General features: G+C 43.7%; 1 protein-coding gene across 2 annotated transcripts in view; it reads left to right on the top strand.

The window, feature by feature from the left end:
- The window catches only part of POT1 (protection of telomeres 1), a 159,782-nt gene that overhangs the window by 26,555 nt on the left and 111,542 nt on the right, over positions 1 to 21,685 (top strand). For both annotated transcript variants that reach the window (XM_068131538.2, XM_078786863.1), the window contains exon 5: positions 14,509 to 14,619. In XM_068131538.2, coding sequence (XP_067987639.2) covers positions 14,509 to 14,619 — 111 coding nt within the window. The remainder of the gene's footprint in view (positions 1 to 14,508; positions 14,620 to 21,685) is intronic.

Here is a 21,685-nt window from a genome sequence, read left to right on the forward strand (position 1 = left end):
TGCTTCGCCTTCAGATATGAAGGGCAACCTATACACTTTTCTGTTGGAATGAAGCATTTAGGATTCATTCATTCACGTGTTCTGTGCATTCATCCTTCACAGCAATCGCCGAGATCCTCCTGCTTCCGAAAAAAATATTCTTAGCTTGTAGTTGCAAACAATATTGTCAGAGCTTTCTCGCACCCGGGGGTCATGTGATGGGTTATATATTTACTAAAATGTTTATCTGATCCATTAGGATTAGGGGATCGTGTTTTTGGGTCATCTCTTGATCTCGATCCTATTCGCAGATGTAAGTCTCATTGCTGCATTTTCAATGCATATTCATCATGAAGGCTCTGATTTATTGGGGCCTTCACGCACTCGCAGGAGGAATTCCGTGCATTCCTACAACCAGCTTTGCGGAGAAAGTAATTCTCCTCGAGAGGTGGAATTTCAGCGACCCCTGGTGCCTTCGTCCACATGCTGGTTCATTTTGCGGAGGTTTATAAAAATCTTTACTCGCAAAAGGGAAATTGTGTCTTCATTGAAAATGCTCCGCAACGAATCGCTTTAAAAGAAAATGCATGATATTAATTTTTGCAAGTGGGAACCCGGCTTGATTGAAAATATTCATTGGTGTTTGTTATATTACTAGGGCATGCCCGTACTATATCTATATCTAAAATTATATCCCCCCCTCTATTTACATGAAATGGTTTGGTCCATGAAATGTTTTGGTTCATTCGCAACGCCAAAGCGAACGGCGAACGCTTTACATGAAATGGTTTGGTTCATGAAATGTTTTGGTCCATTCGCAACGCCAAAGCGAACGGCGAACGGCTTGCGAGTACAGTGACAATCCCCCCGGGGTTTTAATTAGTTTTAAAACATCGTTTAACGCCAACATAGCGCCAACATAGTTTGCCGACGGGAAATAAATGAATACGCTCTCAAATGTGCCATCCGAGGCAGAGTGTGTTCGCCACGTTCGGCACACGCGATAGCTCGCTGCTCTCTGATTGGTTGAATCGTTTTTTGGACATAGCTCGGTAAGTAATTGTCCGATTAATATGAAACCTTGAAAAGGCACATCCTCGGGTCCCCAGCAATATACCTGGCAAGTTTAAAGTATATCGGACCCGTGGTTGTCGAGAAACAGCGGTCACAGACAAACAAACGTACAAACAAACAAACGTACAAACAAACAAACGTACAAACAAACAAACACACAGAGATTACTGGAATTATAGATAGATTATTGGTTGAACACGAGTTATCAAATGACCCCTATATTCGTCATGTGTGTGTGTGTCTGTCTGTGTGTCTGTCCGCAGCATAACTACCCGATGATATCACCCGATCATAATGAAACTTGGGTGGGAGGTTGATATCATGATCTAGTTGTGTCCTGCCTAGAGTGGGCGTATTGCGCCCATTGTGGGCGGAGCCACGCCCGAAAAAGATGTCTTTATGGGGGTAATCGAGTTCAAGCTACATCTTCTCCGAGGGAGTTGGTGGAATCTGACAGGGGTTTCGATATTTGGTTAGGCCAATGTCACGTGTCTAGCCCCACAGAGCTCGATTTTTCATTTTCGCCACAAGGTCAAAGTCACAAGGTCACAAAATTTAGCAAAGTCGATTTTTGATGGTTTTATTACATTGTTCGCTTCCTGATAGGGTGAAATGTCGTACATGATCTTAGATTATCACATACATCATGAAATACAAGTTTTCCAACAAATTTCAGAATCTTTGACCTTCCACCTTTGACCTTTGAAGGTCACAAAGGTCAAATTTTCAAAGTTGTAGGAATCAAACCGAATTTTCGGTATTGTGTAGCTAACTAACCTCATAACTGATTATACATTATTTTCTATCTCATTTCAAGGTCAGTAACCTTCGTTTTGACATTTTCAGGCCTGGCCTGTCCGGGCCTGTTTCGGTTATAGTCCGTCCTTTGTCATTGAATACCGCTCACTCGTGAACCATCGTCGTCTCCTGACTTGATATTATCATTATTATTTTTTCATCGGAACCAAGGCCTATTTTAACAAGAGCTTTCTGCTTTGTTTGTGAAATTTCCGCAAAATCAAGATTTGCCTTAAAAGGCAAACTCGAGGGTGTATTGTTTCGACGAGGGAGAAGTAAAATTGAACAATGAGAAAAATACCCAGGAGGGAGTTGTAAAAGTGTATAATAAGTATGAAATGCATTGCTTTATAATACATCTCCAGAAACCAAATAATTTTACACTTGCCTCTTCTTTGTATTTAGTCTAGTAGGAAGACTAGGTCCCCCTGCACCCCCCGGAGATATACTTCTAATCAGTGTTTCTAGATTGGAAAAAATGTGTAGAAAATGACTAGCTATGGCCCCAAGCTGAAAAAATGTCCCACATACCATTTTTATGCAAATTACTGCTGCAAATTTTATGCAAAATTATGCAAATTTTATGCAAATTTTTGATGAGGAGTAGAGTTGAGGGGTCTTTGAGGGCTTCATCGAGGTGCTCTCGGTTGCAAGACTGGGTCATTCTGAGAAGCACAGCAGGGTCAGAGATCATGATGTTCTCCTCCTCAGTGAATCTCTCCATCAACAGCCTCTCCATTGCCTCACACACTGTTTTGAGGCAAAAGAGGGACTTTGCGTAGGCCTTTCCACTGAGAACACCTTTGAGAGATCCACTTGTTACTAGTTGTGCCTCAAAGAGAATCTCTGCATATCCAGAACCACGCATCTTGTGTCCAGTGAGCATCCCGATGTAGTTCATGGATGTGTGGAAGGGTCCAATCGTTACTACATGACTAGCAAATTCATTTGGCCAGCGCCAGATGATGGGAAGGGCTTTCATGCAGACACCCAGATCAAATGTATTCAGGACCCATCTCTGACCCACCTCAGCAGTTGCTGCCTCGGAACGCTTCAGTAGCTCACGAACAACTGCGTTGTCTGTGATCGGTTGGTGGATAGGCGTGCAGTAGTCGACTGTTGATTTGCTGGGTGGGGGAGAACCAGTTGCAGAGGTGAAACCCCCTAGCCCAGGCACAGGCTGCAGGCCATTGCCATGCCATGCAGGCACCAGGCACAGACCGATCACAGACAACGCAGTTGTTCGTGAGCTACTGAAGCGTTCCGAGGCAGCAACTGCTGAGGTGGGTCAGAGATGGGTCCTGAATACATTTGATCTGGGTGTCTGCATGAAAGCCCTTCCCATCATCTGGCGCTGGCCAAATGAATTTGCTAGTCATGTAGTAACGATTGGACCCTTCCACACATCCATGAACTACATCGGGATGCTCACTGGACACAAGATGCGTGGTTCTGGATATGCAGAGATTCTCTTTGAGGCACAACTAGTAACAAGTGGATCTCTCAAAGGTGTTCTCAGTGGAAAGGCCTACGCAAAGTCCCTCTTTTGCCTCAAAACAGTGTGTGAGGCAATGGAGAGGCTGTTGATGGAGAGATTCACTGAGGAGGAGAACATCATGATCTCTGACCCTGCTGTGCTTCTCAGAATGACCCAGTCTTGCAACCGAGAGCACCTCGATGAAGCCCTCAAAGACCCCTCAACTCTACTCCTCATCAAAAATTTGCATAAAATTTGCATAATTTTGCATAAAATTTGCAGCAGTAATTTGCATAAAAATGGTATGTGGGACATTTTTTCAGCTTGGGGCCATAGCTAGTCATTTTCTACACATTTTTTCCAATCTAGAAACACTGATTAGAAGTATATCTCCGGGGGGTGCAGGGGGACCTAGTCTTCCTACTAGACTAATTGTAAGTTTTGAGATGTTATTACCCCTGCCACCTAAGGTAGATGGAGGTTATGTTTTTACCCCTGTTTGTCTGTCTATCTGTTTGTCTGTGAGCAGGGTATCTCAAAAAGGTTAGCGACAGGTTTGAACAAAATTCGGTGGATAGATTAGGTGTGTGACAAGGCCCAATTGGTTACATTTTGATGAAGATCCCGATACTGGAATTTCAATATCTTTTTTTGAAGTGATCCTTCGTCATTGACATGCGGCCACAAATATATACAGTATAGCACGATATCTCAAAAAGTTATGGATGGATTTGGATATAACTTGGTGGATGAGTTGGGTAGGTGACAAGAACTACCTGAAGAGATGTTGTTTGAGGTATGGATGGAGATCCGGCCTATCGGTGTGCTACAAAACATAAATTGTTCAGCCTGGTGAAGATATGCGCTCGATGGAGTGCTGTTCTAGTTGCTCAATGGAAAGAGCTGTGTAAGAAATTGATTGGTTGATAATAACGACCAAATGCTGTTTATCGTGATCGTTCATTGAACCTTAAATGGGAACTGTAGTGTAAGTTTTCCAATATCTGGAATTATCCAAAGCATCACCACTGGCAGGATAGCCTAGAAGGTATGCAAACTCACCTCTGAGCTGTTTAGCCTGGCTTTGAATTCGGCCCAGCCATAAAGTCAGGCGATGGATCAACGTGTGCATCATAAGAATGTTAAGCACTGGTCGTTGGTGTACTTCAAAGACCCATTCTGTCTCACCCGAAGAATAGGCGATTTATTGCCAAAACAACAACAACAACAACAACAACACAACATGCATTTTAAGGCCATTTTCCCTGCAAGAGCGGGGGTTAGCCTTGCGGTCCCCATGATAATGTTCTCCATTTTGCCCTATTTTCTGCATCTCCCCTTGTTAACCCCCTTGCCCGCATTTCTTCTTCCACCATCTTTAGCCAAGTCTTTCTCAGTCTTCCCCATCCTCTACTTCCTTCTACATTCATTTCCATCACTCTTCTCAACCAGTCACTTTCATCCTTCCTCAACACATGACCAAACCATCTCAACCTGTTCCTCTTCACAGCATCCTTCACAGGCTCTATTCCCATCATCTTTCGCAATTCATCATTTGTCTTCCTCTCTCTCAACGATGCTCCACACATCCACTGAACCATTCGCATTTCCACCCTTTCCAGCCTTCGTTGCTGCTCGACGTTCATTACCCATGTCTCACTCCCATAAATCATAACACTTCTCACACATGCAGCATACACCTTTCCCTTCAGCTTCAACGACACTCCCCTCCTCGTCAGCACGCCACTCGGTTCCCAAAACATCTTACATGCACATCTCACTCCAGCAACCGTTGCCGAGTCTGATCCACCTTCTCCATTCAGCATGTCTCCTAGGTAACAAAATGTTTTCACACCTTCCAGCTTCACGCCATCTCCAAGATCCAACTCAACATTTCCTCCATCTGCAGCTCCCTCTGTGCACACCTTACATTTGAATGTAGCTGCCACACTGGTTAATGACCCTCTCAAGCCAATACATTTTTGATGAACCCACTCAGCGCACATTGAACATTGAATGGGATTCACTCCGACACCCTTCCTGCACACAGCACACGGCCACTTCCCAGTTCTTTCCACCTCACCACATGCTTTACCACTTGCCATCACCTTCGTTTTTCTGATATTCACCTTCAGACCTTTTGTCTCCATACATTCCTTCCACTTGCTCATCTTCTCCTTCAGTCCATTCATACTTTCTGCAATCAACACCAGATCATCTGCATACAAAAACTCCCACGGTAAACCCTCCTTTACGTTCTGAGCCAGCACCCCCATCACAGCTACAAGTAGTAGTGGACTTAGTAACGACCCCTGATGCACTCCCACCTCAAACTTACCACTGTTCCCGTCCTTCGTCCTACAGCTGTGCGCGCTCTTTTGTACATTGCCATCACTACTCTGATCAACCATTCCTCCACTCCTAACTTCCTCAATGCCCATGTCACTACTTCACGTGGAACCCTATCGAATGCTTTCTCCAGATCAACAAACCCAAGAAACAACTTCTTCCTCTTCTCCATATACTTCTCCTGCAACTGCCTCACAATAAAAAGCGCGTCTGTCGTTCCTCTTCCTGGCATAAATCCAAACTGCATTTCATCAGTCTTCACTCTCTTCCTTATCCTCCTCTCCAACACCCTTTCCAATACCTTCATTCCATGCTCCAATAACTTTATTGCTCGATACGAGCCACAGTGCAGAGGGTCACCTTTCCCCTTGTATAGAGGGACGAGGGTACTCAGTTCCCAATCCACTGGAATGCGTCCTTCTTTCACCACCAGATTGCAGATCTCTGTCATTCTCTTCACATCCCAATTTCCCGCTGCCTTCAACATATCGCCCACAACTCCCGTCGGCCCTCCCGCTTTTCTACTCTTCATTGCTTTTATCGCTTCCTCAACTTCCTCCTCGGTTATCTTCTCTGCCGGTCCTAAAACTGGGTTACTCTCTATGTTGCCATCCCATTCATTCTCTGCATTCAACAGTATTTCCATATATCTCTTCCATCTTCCTTTAATTCCATCTGGGTCCACAACGATTTCTCCCACTTCATCCTTCAAGCAACTCACCCCCATCACATCACACCTCTCTTTCGCTATCTGCTTTGCAATCCTGAATACCGCTCTCTGACCCTCTGCCAAATCCAAGTGTTCTCCGAACATTTTTCTACATGCCTCCTGTGCCGTTGCTACCTCTTTCTTTGCAGCCTTCTTGGCTGCCTTATAACTTTCATGCTCTGGCTTTTCTGCCCCCATACCATTCGCCTTCTGCCACTCCTTGAACTTCTTCCTCTTCTCGTCAATCTTCTTTCCAACTTCATCATCCCACCACCATTCATTTCCTCTTCGCGTTTCTTGTAAATAATTAATAAATTATATTTGTTCTTGCTTTACTTTGGTTCCTCTCATCCGATCGCTTGCGTCCTGTCCCCAATTGAATATCGGTGGCACGATGTAGGAACCGCTCAGAATCGGGTTAGTCTTTCTGCTAACGGCTCGAGCTTCGGATTGCTAAACCGCTCGGCAAAATTCCATCTTGTCCGTGGCTCGGGCAGAAGTCGCGCCCTGCTTTGCGGTGAGGTTGGCGAAGGTATCTGGGACTCCATTGACCAGTCACCCTGGTCAATCTCAACCCCGCAAAGGAGCGCGATATCTTCTAGGACTCGGACGGCCAGCTCAATAGACGAGGGGATTAAATCCCCCTCGGTAAGGGGAGCGCCATAAACCGAGATCCGCAACAATTCCCAAAACCCCAAACCCCAAACCCCAAACATCCAAACCCCAAACAAATTACAAATTCCTCCCAAATCACCTTCAGTCGAATGTCAGGTCTGGTCATCCAGTTCATGAAAGATATGGGGTCTCCACCAACCCAAACCTTCCTCTACCAACCCAAACCTTCCTCTACCAACCCAAACCCACCTCTACCAACCCAAACCTTCCTCTACCAACCCAAACCTTCCTCTACCAACCCAAACCTTCCTCTACCAACCCAAACCTTCCTCTACCAACCCAAACCTTCCTCTACCAACCCAAACCTTCCTCTACCAACCCAAACCTTCCTCTACCAACCCAAACCTACCTCGACCAACCCAAACCTTCATCTACCAACCCAAACATTCCTCTACCAACCCAAACCTTCCTCTACCAACCCAAACCTTCCTCTACCAACCCAAACCTTCCTCTACCAACCCAAACCTTCCTCTACCAACCCAAACCTTTCCTCTACCAACCCAAACCTTCCTCTACCAACCCAAACCTTCCTCTACCAACCCAAACCTTCCTCTACCAACCCAAACCTTCATCTACCAACCCAAACCTTTCTCTACCAACCCAAACCTTCCTCTACCAACCCAAACCTTCCCTCTACCAACCCAAACCTTCCTCTACCAACCCAAACCATCCACTACCAACCCAAACCAGCCTCCACCAACCCAAACCATGCTCTACCAACCCAAACCTTCCTCCACCAACCCAAACCTTCCTCCACCAACCCAAACCATCCTCCACCAACCCAAACCTTCCTCCACCAACCCAAACCATCCTCCACCAACCCCACAGAGAGATGGGTATAATTAAGACCATTAAAATAACTGTTAGTCCTAAGTATCGCCAAATTGTGCAGTAACCTTGTTTACATTGATATTGTGTTGTAAACAAAATAATAACGTTTGCATGAATTGTTTGATGTGTGGTGGACGAGTGTTTTGAATGGGATAAAGACGGCGCATTCAAACGGAACCTTGAAACGGTTCATTCCACAGTTTAAGTTGTCATCGCTGTCACGTGTCCTGTGTTAGTTTGTACAAAATTGCTCGGATGATACTAAACCCGGATTGAATTCTGTCTTCTATTGAAGGATCCAACCCGTTTGAAGAAATGGATGTTCTTGTTAAAGCAAAGGCCCACCTGTCAACAAATCTTCCATTTTGTGTTCCGAGCACTTGTAGTTGACTCGTTTTGCACATCTCTCCCCCTGCTCACACATGCTGTCATTTCTGTGGTTCCTAATTGCGATTTGCTTACCGTGTAATTGAACAAATACCAGCAAAACATGAAAGGAGGTCTGTGAAAAATGTAACGATGCTCGAATAGTAAATAAGTAAATTGGATGTCGTAGTTGAATGGCAATTGGTTGAGTTCTGATATTCATTCGGAATGGAAAAGTTTTTTTTAATTCAGTTCTCATGCGGTGGATGGTATGAAATGAACGGCACTCGGTGGAGCGCAAACCTCCGCCAGGCCGAACAGTTTATGTTTTCTATCCCACTGATAGGCCGGATATGGATTTGGACCTGAACCAAAATCGAATCGACTTGTTCCTGTGACCTAACCAACTCAACCACCAAGTTTATCATAACTCATCCATAACTTTTTGAGATATTGCGCTACATGTCGTTTTTTGTTTTTGTTTTTGTTTTTTGTATGCAAGATCGAGGCTCGTGAAAGAGCAAACATTAATCAGACAAAAAGTCAAACCGACACATAAAACAAAAAATAAGGGGAGCGGTAGACAAGATGGGGACAGAGGGGGATGGACACAGACACAACATTTGAGAGCAGGGACATCGAGAGAAATGTGGGAGGAAGAGGGCTTGGGTGGGGGGAGGTGGGAGAGGTATAAAACACATGGACACTGCAAGGACTTCCATGAAAAAAGTTCGAATTTCAAAAAAGTGTATCTGGGGTGAATTAGCGGGGGTAGAAAAGATCAAGGTTTGGATGGGGGAAGATAAGAGATGGTGGTTTTGGCCCTATCTCAATGGTGAAGAAACCACCTTTGGAGGCCATTGTTCCCTGCAGAGCAGGGGTTGGCCTTTTTGGGGCACCTTGGTCCCCTTTATTTGAAGCAATATTTTATGGCCGGATGCCCTTCCTGCCGCCAACCCTGTTAGTCGTTTCTTGCGACACACAGGGAATTACCAATGAACTGGTACTCAATTGGCCGACCTCGGAAGGATGACAGGCTGACTCAACCCCCTGGCATTAATTCAGCGATCGACCGGGATTCGAACCCAGGATCCTAGGATCCCAAGCCGGCACCCTAACCGCTAGGCCAACACCAGGCTTCTCAATGGTGAAGAATCGCTTAAAAATTCCGGTAGCCGGATCCGAATCCAGATCTAATCTTCATCAAATCTCCAATCCAGAGTTACCAAAATCTAATCATTTCGTCCTTGTGACACACGCTACATCGCCGCCAAATTTCGTCCGAATACGTCCACAACTTGAGACATCTTGTTCACAGACAAACAGATAGACGGCGGTGGAAACACAACCTCCATCTACCTTCGGTGGCGGAGGTAACAACAGATGCAAGTTACAGCTTAATCACACATCGGTGAGAGTTTTAGGAGATGTGATAAAAATGGGGCAAGGAAAGAAACTAAAGCCCAAAAAGGTTAAATCCTTTGTTTCGCGATGGGACTTTAAAGTCCAAAACCCCCATCAATCGCCCAGGAAACAGCTACTTACACAACTACCTTCTGGGATCTATCAGTCCACGCAGATGGTTAACACAAATAATTTGCAACAGACTAAAGCCACTGCATTCCCAAGGTATCAACACCTCATTACCTCCGCCACCTTAGGTGGACGGAGGTTATATTTTTCACCCCTGTCTGTCTGTTTCTTTGTCTGTGACCAGGGTATCTCAAAAGGTTATCGACGGGTTTGAACAAAACTCGGTGGATTGATTAGGTGTGTGACAAGGAAGAATCGATTCAATTTTGGTGAAGATCTGAATGTGGATTCGGATATGATAATTATTACTTGCAAAATCGAAGATTTTTCAAGTATATTGGTCGGTTGCGTTTGTGGTTCTGTCTGTCTGTCTGTCTGTTTGTCTGTTTGTCTGTCTGTTTGTTTGTCACCGGCCTACAGGTCACAATTTTCAACCGATCTTCACGAAACTTCACCAAATGGTAGAGTTGGTCAAAAGCAAGAAGCCTATTGTTTTTGGGGTCAAAAGGTCAAAAGGTCAACATAGGCCAAAGGTCACCAACTTTGCTAAATTTCTAAAATCCTCAATTTTCATCTGATTGACTTGAAATTTGAAGAGGACTTGAATATCTGGTCACTGAATTCAACCACCAAGTATTCTTGAGGTCAACATTGACCAAAAGGTCAACATAGGCCAAATTTCTAAAATCCTCAATTTTCATCCAATTGACTTGATACATATGACAAAATTGAAACGTGGCTCATTATTTTAAAAAAAACTCCATACGGGGAATAAGTGTTAATGATGATGTAATTGGTGCCTTAATTATGACATCATAATTCGACAGTGACAACGCTTAGTCTGATCAATTTGAAATTTATTGAGCGTGATCTATGCAACAATTATATTGGAGAATATACATTTATGATGTCATCGGTCACGTGGTTTGGCAGCCATATTTGATCAAAGAAAAAGAACCCTTCAAAAATCAGAAGAGTTAGCTCGCACCAAGTTGACTGCGCAGGGAATGTATTCTATGAATACCATCTAGTTTTGATGTATGTTACAAGGCCTAATCGGCTTGACTAGCATGCCAAACCAGTCTTGAGCACAGTTTGACAAGGTTGTTTTAATTTAACCACAAGTTATTGTTAGCTCATCTACGATAAAGTCAAGAAGGGCTGTTGAAGCCATACGATGTCCTTCTGTCACTCAGTCACTCACTCAGTCAGTCAGTCCTCCCTTCTGGCAATGGGTCCATTAATATATTTTTTTCCCCTACTCAATCATTTTGACACAAAACAAAATTTGTGTTTCGACACAAAACAAAACAAATCAGTTGACAAAATTCAGTTTTTCAACACAAAACATTTCGTTTTGACATTCGGCAAAATGATTCATCACTGGACTATGAGTTTTTGGTTCACGAGTTATCAAACAGAGTGACCACTATATTCGTCATGGGTGTGTGTCTGTCTGTGTGTCTGTCCGCAGCATAACTACCCGATGATATCATCCGATCTTAATGAAACTTGGGTGGGAGGTTGATATCATGATCTAGTTGTGTCCTGCCCAGAGTGGGCGTATTGCGCCCATTGTGGGCGGAGCCACGCCCGAAAAAGATGTCTTTTTAGAGGGTAATCGAGTTCAAGCTACATCTTCTCCGAGGGAGTTGGTGGAATCTGACAGGGGTTTCGATATTTGTTTAGGCCAATGTCGTGTGTCTAGCCCCACGGAGCTCGATTTTTCATTTTCGCCCCAAGGTCAAGGTCACAAGGTCACGAAATTTAGAAAAGTCTATTTTTTTATGGTTTTATTACATTGTTCGCTTCCTGATAGGGTGAAATGTCGTACATGATCTTATATTATCACATACATCATGAAATACAAGTTTTCCAACAAATTTCAGAATCTTCGACCTTCCACCTTTGAAGGTCACAAAGGTCAAAGTGTCAAAGTTGTTGGAATCGAACCAAATTTTCGGTATTGTGTAGCTAACTAACCTCATAACTGATTATACGTACATCGCATTTCAAGGTCAGTAACCTTCGTTTTGACATTTCCGGGCCTGGCCTGTCCGGGCCTGTTTCGGTTATAGTCTGTCCTTTGTCATTGAATACCGCTCGTTCGTGAACCATCGTCGTCTCCTGACTTGTTTTTTTTATAAATCAGTGTAAACTTCAATTTATTTGTCCGAATATTGACATGAAAGTACACTGCAGTACAAACAAGAACGGCACTTGGTAGAGTGCATACCTCCTCCGTCCTCCAGGCTGAACAGTTTACGTTTTGTATCCCACTGATGGGTCCGATCTGGATTCGGACCTGAACCGAAATCTAATCGGCTTGTTCTTGTCACCTTACGAACTCATCCCCAAAGTTTTGTCATAATTTGTCTTGGCCCTATCACTCAATGGTAAAGAATCACTAAAAAAAAATAATAAATACTCGTGTCCAGATCCGGATTCAGATCTTCACCAAAATCAAATTGATTAGTCTTTGTCGCACACTCAACCAGTCCACCAAGTTTTGTCCGAATCCCTTCATAACTTTTACAGACATCCTGCGATATGTTGTTTTAGGCCTTATCTCTCAATGGTGAAGAATCACTTTTAAAAAGTTGAAGTAGCCGGATCCAGATCTTCACCAAAATCAAACCATTTCGTTCTTGTCACACTTCCAATCTCTCCACCAAATTTCGGCCGAATCTGTCCACAACCTTTTGAGTTGTCCTGTTCACAGACAAACAGACAGACGGGTGAAAAACATAACTTGTACCCACCTTCGGTGGTGGAGGAAACAACAATTCATTACCACGACTGATAACATTTTATGCCCTCATGAAATAATGACTTTGGCACAGTAGCGATTGGGCCAAGGATGGTAATGTTGATGACTGCGTTGAACACGCTGCCCGCTGTTTGAAGGGTATTGTACACGAGTTTTTTGTCCGGAGGGAATTTGAAGCGGCAGTTTAGAGAAGGTGGCTGCCAAGGCAGGTTTGCCATCTTTATATTCCAAAACCTAGTGGTTTAGTTCCGAACAAACTTCAGTAAGCTCGAATACAACCATTGCAGTGATATTCCTCCAGCCGATTGGCTCTTCCATCAATGATGTGGGCACCTTTGTCTTATGTAATGGCTACACAGACCCTTATCACAAATGCACTGCCATTTATAGCCTGGTGTTGGCTTAGCGGTTAGGGTGCCGGGTTGGGATCCTAGGATCCTGGGTTCGAATCCCGGTCAATCGCTGATTTAAAGCCGGGGGGGTTGACCTAGCCTGTCATCCTTCCGAGGTCGGCAAATTGAGTACCAGCTTGCTGGGATGAATGATCCCGGTGTGTACCCCCATTTAGAATAGGTACACCGTATCCCTGCGCATCGTAAGAGGCGACGAAGGGTTGGCGTCAGGAAGGGCATCCGGCCATAAAAACATTGCCTCAACCAGGGAACCATGATTGTCATGGGGCCCGCAAGGCTAACCCCCGCTCTAACGGGGAAAAATGGCCTTTAAAACGATCATTCATTCATTGCCATTAAAAATATATTTGTGAGAAATGAGGACAAATGTCTGTGAGGCATGTTCCAGACGCTGAGGGTGATGAGCTGTGATGATTACTGAAAGTATCTGGAGCTTTGCTGGCACAAGAGCTTGTCTATCGTTTGTGACACGTGCGTTGGTGTTGTTCTGCTGGAATCTTTTGCAGGAAGGGCAATGTTAATCGCCGTGCGACGTCTTTGTTGGGATATCATGTTCCTCCGTACAATTGTTAATCTGGACGCATAACGGATGACACTCGCGTCACGATTCGAGGCAGTGATCCCGTACGACAATGCACGACAATGCACGACGCGACAAAACGGATTGGTTTTTTTTTTACAATGTGAAACTGGTGCAGGCAAATCTGCGCAAAATGTCATCATGCCGTCATTCTGCTCACTGAACGGCAATCATTGGTGTTCATGGCAATTGTTTCATTCAGCATTGTAATGCTGTCACTGCATGGATCAGCATGACGTGCATAATATATTGATTAGATGAGTATGACCGAGTTATTTATTAGTTCAAATGTGCGGGGTTAGTCGTCAGGGATTGTCTACGGCCATTCCAGGGATTTTTCTTTCTAATTTCAAAACTCAAATATGAAGGACAAAATTGGAAGCTCAGCTCAAAATGGTAATATTAGGTAAGTGGTCTAATTTCAGCTTCATTAATATTTGAAAGATGAACTTATTTGGGGTTATTATTCTCTTGGTCAACTTGAACTTGGCTGACTGATGCAGGTGAAAGACGTCATCAAATACTTTTGATTGGAAGAATGTATGGAATGGCTTACTGGGAAGGAGGGAGGAGAAATGCTGGAGAACATGGCAGAGCACGTGCCATCCAAGCTTGTACTTATTGGTTCCTTGTTTTGTCCAAATTCATCCATAGCTTTTTGAGATATCCTACTCACAGGCAGACGGGGGTGAAAAACATAACCTCTGTCCACCTACGGTGGTGGAGGTAATGCTTATCTGAATTTGGTAACCTTTAAATTCTGTACTTTTACACCTTTACTCCGTATTGAATTGTGCCTTCCTAGTTTCTGCAAAGCAATAAACTATTAATGTATGGAGAATTTCCCAAACAGTTTGCTCCAAGTTTTCTGAAAATGTTATGTGCATGTGTGCAGGTTAATATCTCGATGCTGTGCTAATGATACCTGATCTGTGCCTCCATTGTGTCATCCAGAGCTTGCTCGCACTCACTGGATTTCAAGTTACCAATTCTCCCAGCAGAAAAAGGGATGGCCATTTCCATCTTCAGTTGGAACTTTCAAGGGAATTGCAATCTGCCATCTTTGTGAGTATCAATATGTTCACATATGGAGGCAGGATGTAATGTGTTGATGGATTCAGAAGTCTGCATGGGTATGAAACCCAAGCTGATGAGCGAGTCCACCGCGCAGCGGAGACGGTTTACAATCTATTCTGTGTTTATCTGTCCAGGCCATAACCTTTTTTTACCATCTGAGGTTTTGTCATCAAAATTTTGTCATCGACTAACCTGTGATATAGAAATGGTAAAGCGGAAAGTCATAGTAGCTATAAATAGTCCGTATTAGCCCTTCCACAGAAGAGCTGCACGAGATGGCCGGTTTTTTCACCTTGGAGGTTCCGGGGATTTGGCTCCTCGGAGAAAAGCCCGATAACATTGAGTCCCCTCCATGTAAACTATTTCTGTCTCGAGAAGTAAAACGATCAAAAGCGCTGGATAAATGCAGAAGGATAATGATAATGATGATTATGATAATGAAAATTGTACTGATATTGATAATTGTACATCTATCTATAATTCCACTAATCTCTGTATGTGTGTTTGTTTGTTTGTTTGTTTGTTTGTCTGTGACCGCTGTTTCTCGACAACCACGGGTCCGATATACTTTAAACTTGCCAGGTATATTGCTGGGGACCCGAGGATGTGCCTTTTCAAGGTTTCATATTAATCGGACAATTACTTACCGAGCTATGTCCAAAAAACGATTCAACCAATCAGAGAGCAGCGAGCTATCGCGTGTGCCGAACGTGGCGAACACACTCTGCCTCGGACGGCACATTTGAGAGCGTATTCATTTATTTCACGTGTGCAAACTATGTTGCCGCTATGTTGGCGTTAAACTATGTTTTAAAACTAATTAAAACCATTTCATGTAAATAGAGGGGGGGGGGATTGTCACTGTACTCGCAAGCCGTTCGCCGTTCGCTTTGGCGTTGCGAATGGACCAAACCATTTCATGTAAATAGAGGGGGGGGTTCTGTGGTCGTTGCGAATGGACCAAACCATTTCATGTAAATAGAGGGGGGGGATTGTCACCGTACTCGCAAGCCGTTCGCCGTTCGCTTTGGCGTTGCGAATGGACCAAACCATTTCATGTAAATAGAGGGGGGGGATATAATTTTAGATATATATATAGTACGGGCATATATATAGTACGGGCATGCCCTAGTAATAATAATAATGATAATGGTACATAATGATAGTGATAATAATAATAATAATAATAATAATAAAGGAGTCTTATATAGCCCCATCAAGCAGAGTAAACTACCCTCATGGCGCTTTACATTATCATGCGAGCGCACACACACCGCACACACACACACAAACATACACACACACAGACACACCTTCACTCTTGCCCTATTCCTCTCCCTCCCCATTCAAAACCCACAGATGTGTACTCCCTCTCCTCCTCCCCTCCCTCCCCCGCACATGTACACAGACATACTCTCGATCTCTGTCCCACCTCAAACCAAAGGGAAAACAGGACTAATAATAGTACACATCTGTGGGTACACAATAACAATAATAGTACACAATAACAGGACTAAAAACAGGAAAACAGGATAATGACAATAATGATAATGGTACATGATCTTCATTCGTATACAGCACACGGCTGCGGGGTCGTATCATTGGCTGAGGGCGGCGGGGCTGTGCCGCTGATGCGGTGCCCTTTGATGGCGAGGGTAAGAATTTTGTAATTTGTTGATGGTGCCGGCGTTGAAGGAAATCGGGGGTCTTATTCACAAAAAGACCGGCTCAAAGGTTCATCGATTCATTTTTATATTAAAAAATATCTATTTACAGCTTAAACGATCATAATGTGCACATCATTGATAGGGGAGACGAGTCATGTTGCCTGTCCGACATCATAGCTCGCTCTACTGACGGTCTCAAGAATCAGTCCTTATATACCTTCATGTCGTCAAACAGGGGGAAGGGATATTTGCATTGCTGTCTGAAGCTGAGGGCATCAACTACAATGGAAGTCTGTTTCACTGCATGTTTGCAAGGAAGATATGCAGATTGTAAAACAATAATCAGAGTGAGGTTGCATTTCAAGTTAATTAACTTTCCAAAGTTACCAATTGTCAATTTGACCTCTATATGAGTCACAGAGGTCATGCATGCCTTTGCAAATAGTTGGTATTGTCTGAAATGCAGATTATATCAACAGGACATGCAGATTACCAGATACCATTCGTAATGTCAGACATTCTGGCGCCAATGTATTTTCCTTACTCGAGTAAAACATTTATATATATATATCTATATATATATACATGTTGTTTCAAGATTTCCTAAATTATAATTCATCATGTATGTAGCATCATCTTACTATAATTCACCAAATGTCCGTCTGTCTGTTCGAAGGTACCGTAAAAACTGCTGAACCGATCGCAAAGATATTTTGGGTGGGTAATCCTGGGACCCCTGGGAGTAAAATAGGCTATTTAGTTTTCCCAATTTCAGCTTTGGTCTCCAGCATTCTCAGGTTTGGACTCCCGCATAACATTCGCGTTCGCATAACGTTCATTGTGACGATGTTTTCATTGTGACGATGTTGTGACGATGTATGTGTTCACGGTAGTGTTTGACGTGACGGTGTGAATGTAATTTCGTAATGTTTTTCGTTTTGTAATCCTTTAATGAACGTTTAATGTTTAATGAACGTTTAATGCCCTTCGATGTCCGGGGCCGCACGCGCACTACACTGGACGGGCCAGCGTGTACCTTGCCCTTCGCCGTCAGGCTCAGGTAAACCGCTGAGCCCCATCCGTGATGGGGACTGGGGCTTGAGACAGTGTCCCACAAACGAGGAATTCCCAGTAAGTGCGAGTCATCAGCTCACGTTGATTAAGTCCCTGCCCTTTGTACACACCGCCCGTCGCTGCTACCGATCGGACGGTTTGATGAGATCCTCGGATCAGCCCCTGCACGGGCCGTTCTCGGCTCGTGCCGGTGCACCGAAAAGATGAGCGAACTTGACTGTCTCGAGGAAGTAAAAGTCGTAACAAGGTTTCCGTCGGTGAACCTGCGGAAGGATCATTATCGGGACAACATGAGAGCGAGCGAGAGGCGAGACGTACGTGGTACGTGATCGTCCATGTACTGTTTAGCCATGTACTGTTTAGATTTTGACGATTTGCGTGTGATATGATTCAACTGATGTTTATATGAATCGTTTAAAATAAAAAAGCCTTCAACTTCTGATATTTTACCTTTTCATTTGGGCTTCCCAATTGAAGCCCCGTCCGTAGGGCCGGTACTGTTGCTAGTATAGATGAATTCAACATTGGAAAGACTTGATTTCAATACCATGTCCTAAAGCACAATACATTACATGGTACAAATGAATCATATTATGTAACATCGTACAGATTAATTCATCATTGGGAATACATAATCCCAACACTATATTTAAAAGCACCATATATCTAACTATATCACCCTTATTCATAAATAAATAATTACAGTACGTTTATTTAAAACTACACCAAATTGATTTACCATTGTTTGGTTTGTAAGGAACCATGACGAGAGGTGGTCTAACATTGCCTCCGTAAGAGTTATTCCATCCCGAGAAATGAATTTAAAACAAGAAATTCTGTCAGAATGCCAGCGATGATTCGCCTACTATCTCTCCTAATCAGAAAAGACTGTAGAATAATTATTTTGCTTATAATTTATCCCACACCCGCGATAGCTCACCTTCTCTTTATGAAGGACACCATGGGATCTTTAAGATCCACCAACTAATGCCGGCAGATGGACACCTGATTTCACATCCATCCGAGGGACGGCACACTCATTGATGAATTACCCTACCTGTGAAACACCAGGATGATGGTTTATAGCCGAGTCAGGAATCGAACCGGAGTTTATAGCGCACATTGATGAATCGTCCTAAATGCGAAACATCAGGGTAACAGGTTATGGCCGGGCAGAGATGCAAACCCAGGCTAGACAGCTCGGAGTGGAGGGCTCGTACCTCGAGGCTGCTACCATATTGCGCTCTATATGATTGTGCACATACCTCGAAGATTGCTCATTCTCATCCTTGAACATCTGTGATAAAATCATTTCTTTGGGCTATTTCTGCTTTTGAAAAGGTAAACGACGAAAGCGAAATCGCAAACCAAATGACTTCTTGCTCTAATTGCCTTTAAACAGCCCATTTTGCACCAGGAAGCCGAGAGATTCGTAATTAGCAGGAAAGCCATCTTTTTTCCTCCTTTTTTTTCGAGCAATGCACACAGAACAACGTTACACTATTGCGCAGATAAACAAACTTGCTGCATAATGATGTCACTTCTCGGTCTCTCGGTTCAGCTTTTCACCGAGCACTTTGATCGCCTCTCGTTCCGACCACGGAATTACAATTTAAGATGCTTTGCATGGAAACGCCAAGACTTGATGATACTTATTTTTCATTATGATCTATGAAACATTCTGCCCAAACTGCAGAGGCCATTGAGAAGTCTGCTCGGGTCCGGGTCCGAGGACATCGTTTTGTGGCGTTTATTTGTATTTCACCAGAATTGAAGATCAAGGACAGCAAGTTTGAACATTTTGAACAGGAAGGTTGCCAGGATGGCTTCCCTTGTCAATTCACGCTGTTAAACTAGGAAAATAATTTATTAAGATGACTGCATGGAAGTGTTCGAGGTTGAAATACTCAAGTTGCGGACAAATGCGATGATCACAACAGGTGCCCCCCAACGTCGATGCTCAACAAAATTCGATCCAACTAAAACTACCGGCTCGTCTATTGGAATGGGCAATAAACTGATTGGCCTGCCCGCTTTCACGAGCTTGCTACCATCAAATATATTGCCCTATTTTCGGTAAAGACAGGCTGTTTGATGTAAATTTGAGTAAATTTAATTAAATTTAAGTAAAAGATGCTGCTTGAAAGTAAAGATGCAAGTTTGTTTTGTATGCATAGTCGAGGATCGTGGACATAGACAGAACAAAAGGAACAGCAGAAAGAGGGGGGTGGAAACCCGACAGCAAGGCCGAGGGACAAAATAGACAGACGGACAAACGAGGGATGCAGGTAAGAATGAGTCTTATGGGAAGATGTATACAGGAGCAAAATCTCAGGAAGGTAAAAGTGGAAACTTGGAAAGAGGTGTGGGTGGTTTATTGGAGGTAGAAAAGATCATGGTTTGGGAGTGGGAACGATCTGAGATGGTGATGAACAGCTGTCTTAAAGACCTGGAGGGAAGTATGAAATTGAAGAGAATGTGGAAGATGGTTCCACTGGTGGGAAAGAAGAGGGACAAATGGGTGGAGGTGAGCAGTGATTCTGGATTTTGGAAGTTTCACCATTAGAGGGTTGATGGTGGACCGCGTGCACCCTTCAGGAACCACGCTTGTGATTTCATCAAGTTCTGGAAGGGAAGAGGCTGCTGCCTATCTATCTGAAGGATGAGGGATGTCACAGCAGTTAGGAATCATCACCAAATAGATAGAGGATTTTTCCAGAGATTCAGAGAGATCGTTGATGAAGATTAGTGCCTGAGCAGAGTGGTCTAAGACCCCTGCAAAGTACAAAAATGGTGTTAAAGTACTGCATTTAATTCATTATTTGTACAATTCCCCAAGGATCACCGAATAACGCCGAACCTGGCAGAGTCGCGTGGGAAGGGAAGAAAATGGGGAAATTATTCTTGTAATTAAAAGGGCGGTTATTTACAAAATAAATATGGGGAATAAAGAAATGCAGAACAATAAGTAAACAGTACAAATCTGTCGGTCAAAAGACACAAGAAAAGGAGAAGGAACATGCAATATTTTCACAAAATAAACTAGAAAGCATCTGAAAAGGCAAAGCCTATCCGTGTTAGCTTTGCATTTGAAATTCTTCTTCTTCTGTATGTAAAACATGACAAAAATAGCTGAAAAGAATACAAAAAAATTGACGATTTTAGTTGACCTTGACATTTTGACCTCAAAAGCAACAGGCTTTAGTGACGCAATATGCAATCCCTGTTCAATTTCAGGTCAATCAGATGAAAATTGATGGTTTTGTGACCTTGACCTTTGACCTTTTGATCTAAAAAAAAACAAAAAAACGAATTAGCTTCCAGCCTTTGATTAGTGAACGAATTCAGTAACCCAATAAGCAATTTCTTGAAATTTCAGGTCCATGGCATGAAAATTGACAATTTTATGTGACCTTTGACCTTTTGACTAGATTATTAATTTGGCTTCTTCATATTCTTACAATAAAGCTTTGTTGAAAATTTGATGACAAACGCTGAAATGGTAAAAAAAAAAAAAAAAGGTACGGCCCAGACAGACAGATACGCAGACAAGCAGACACATGGAAGTGATTGCAGCGGGAGACGGGCTGATAAGGCCTAACCCACTAATGACACTGACAAATACCAGGTCTCGCACAACAAAAGGGTAAATGGGGGCTTGTGACGGGCACGATCCAGTGACGTGCTGGTTGCTGGCACATAGGGCTGGAGTGGCTCTGGATAGCGAATGGTAGGAGCGATGCGACGGAGGTGAGGAATTGTGGTGAAGGTGGTGGCCAAACAGAGGAAAGGAGAGGGTGTTCCTCTCGAGGTCTGGCTCCAACTCTTGCACAGGTGCAGTTGCGACCCTCGTGATCCCTGGGGCAAACCGCCCACCTCTGCCCCCCTCCAAACAAAAGTGTTCCGCCTTTCCCCAGGGCTCTGCAGCTGACCTGGCCGCCATGGCTTGCGCAACCTCATGCCAAAACAGTTTGTAATGCTCATTCCTCCCAAAGTGCAATACACTTTCCATTTGCCTATGGTGTTAAATGGTACAAATAGTACAGGCTTTTTTTCTTTTTTTTTTTTCTTTTTTTTTGTATACTGAATCGAGGCTTGTGAAAGAGCTAACATTTACTTCACAAACAAATCAACCAGACAAACAAAATATATAAAAAGAGGGAGCGGAAGACAAGATGGGGAGAGAAGTGGAAGCACACAAACACAACATTTGAGAGCAGGGAGATGTGTGGAAGGGAGAGGGCTTGGGGGGAGGAGGCGTGGGAAGGGGGGTGGGGGGGGGGGGGGGAGGGAGAAGTATACAACACAAGGAC

Source organism: Myxine glutinosa, chromosome 11, assembly GCF_964187855.1.
Source record: "Myxine glutinosa chromosome 11, kmMyxGlut1.1, whole genome shotgun sequence".
NCBI lineage: Eukaryota > Metazoa > Chordata > Myxini > Myxiniformes > Myxinidae > Myxine > Myxine glutinosa.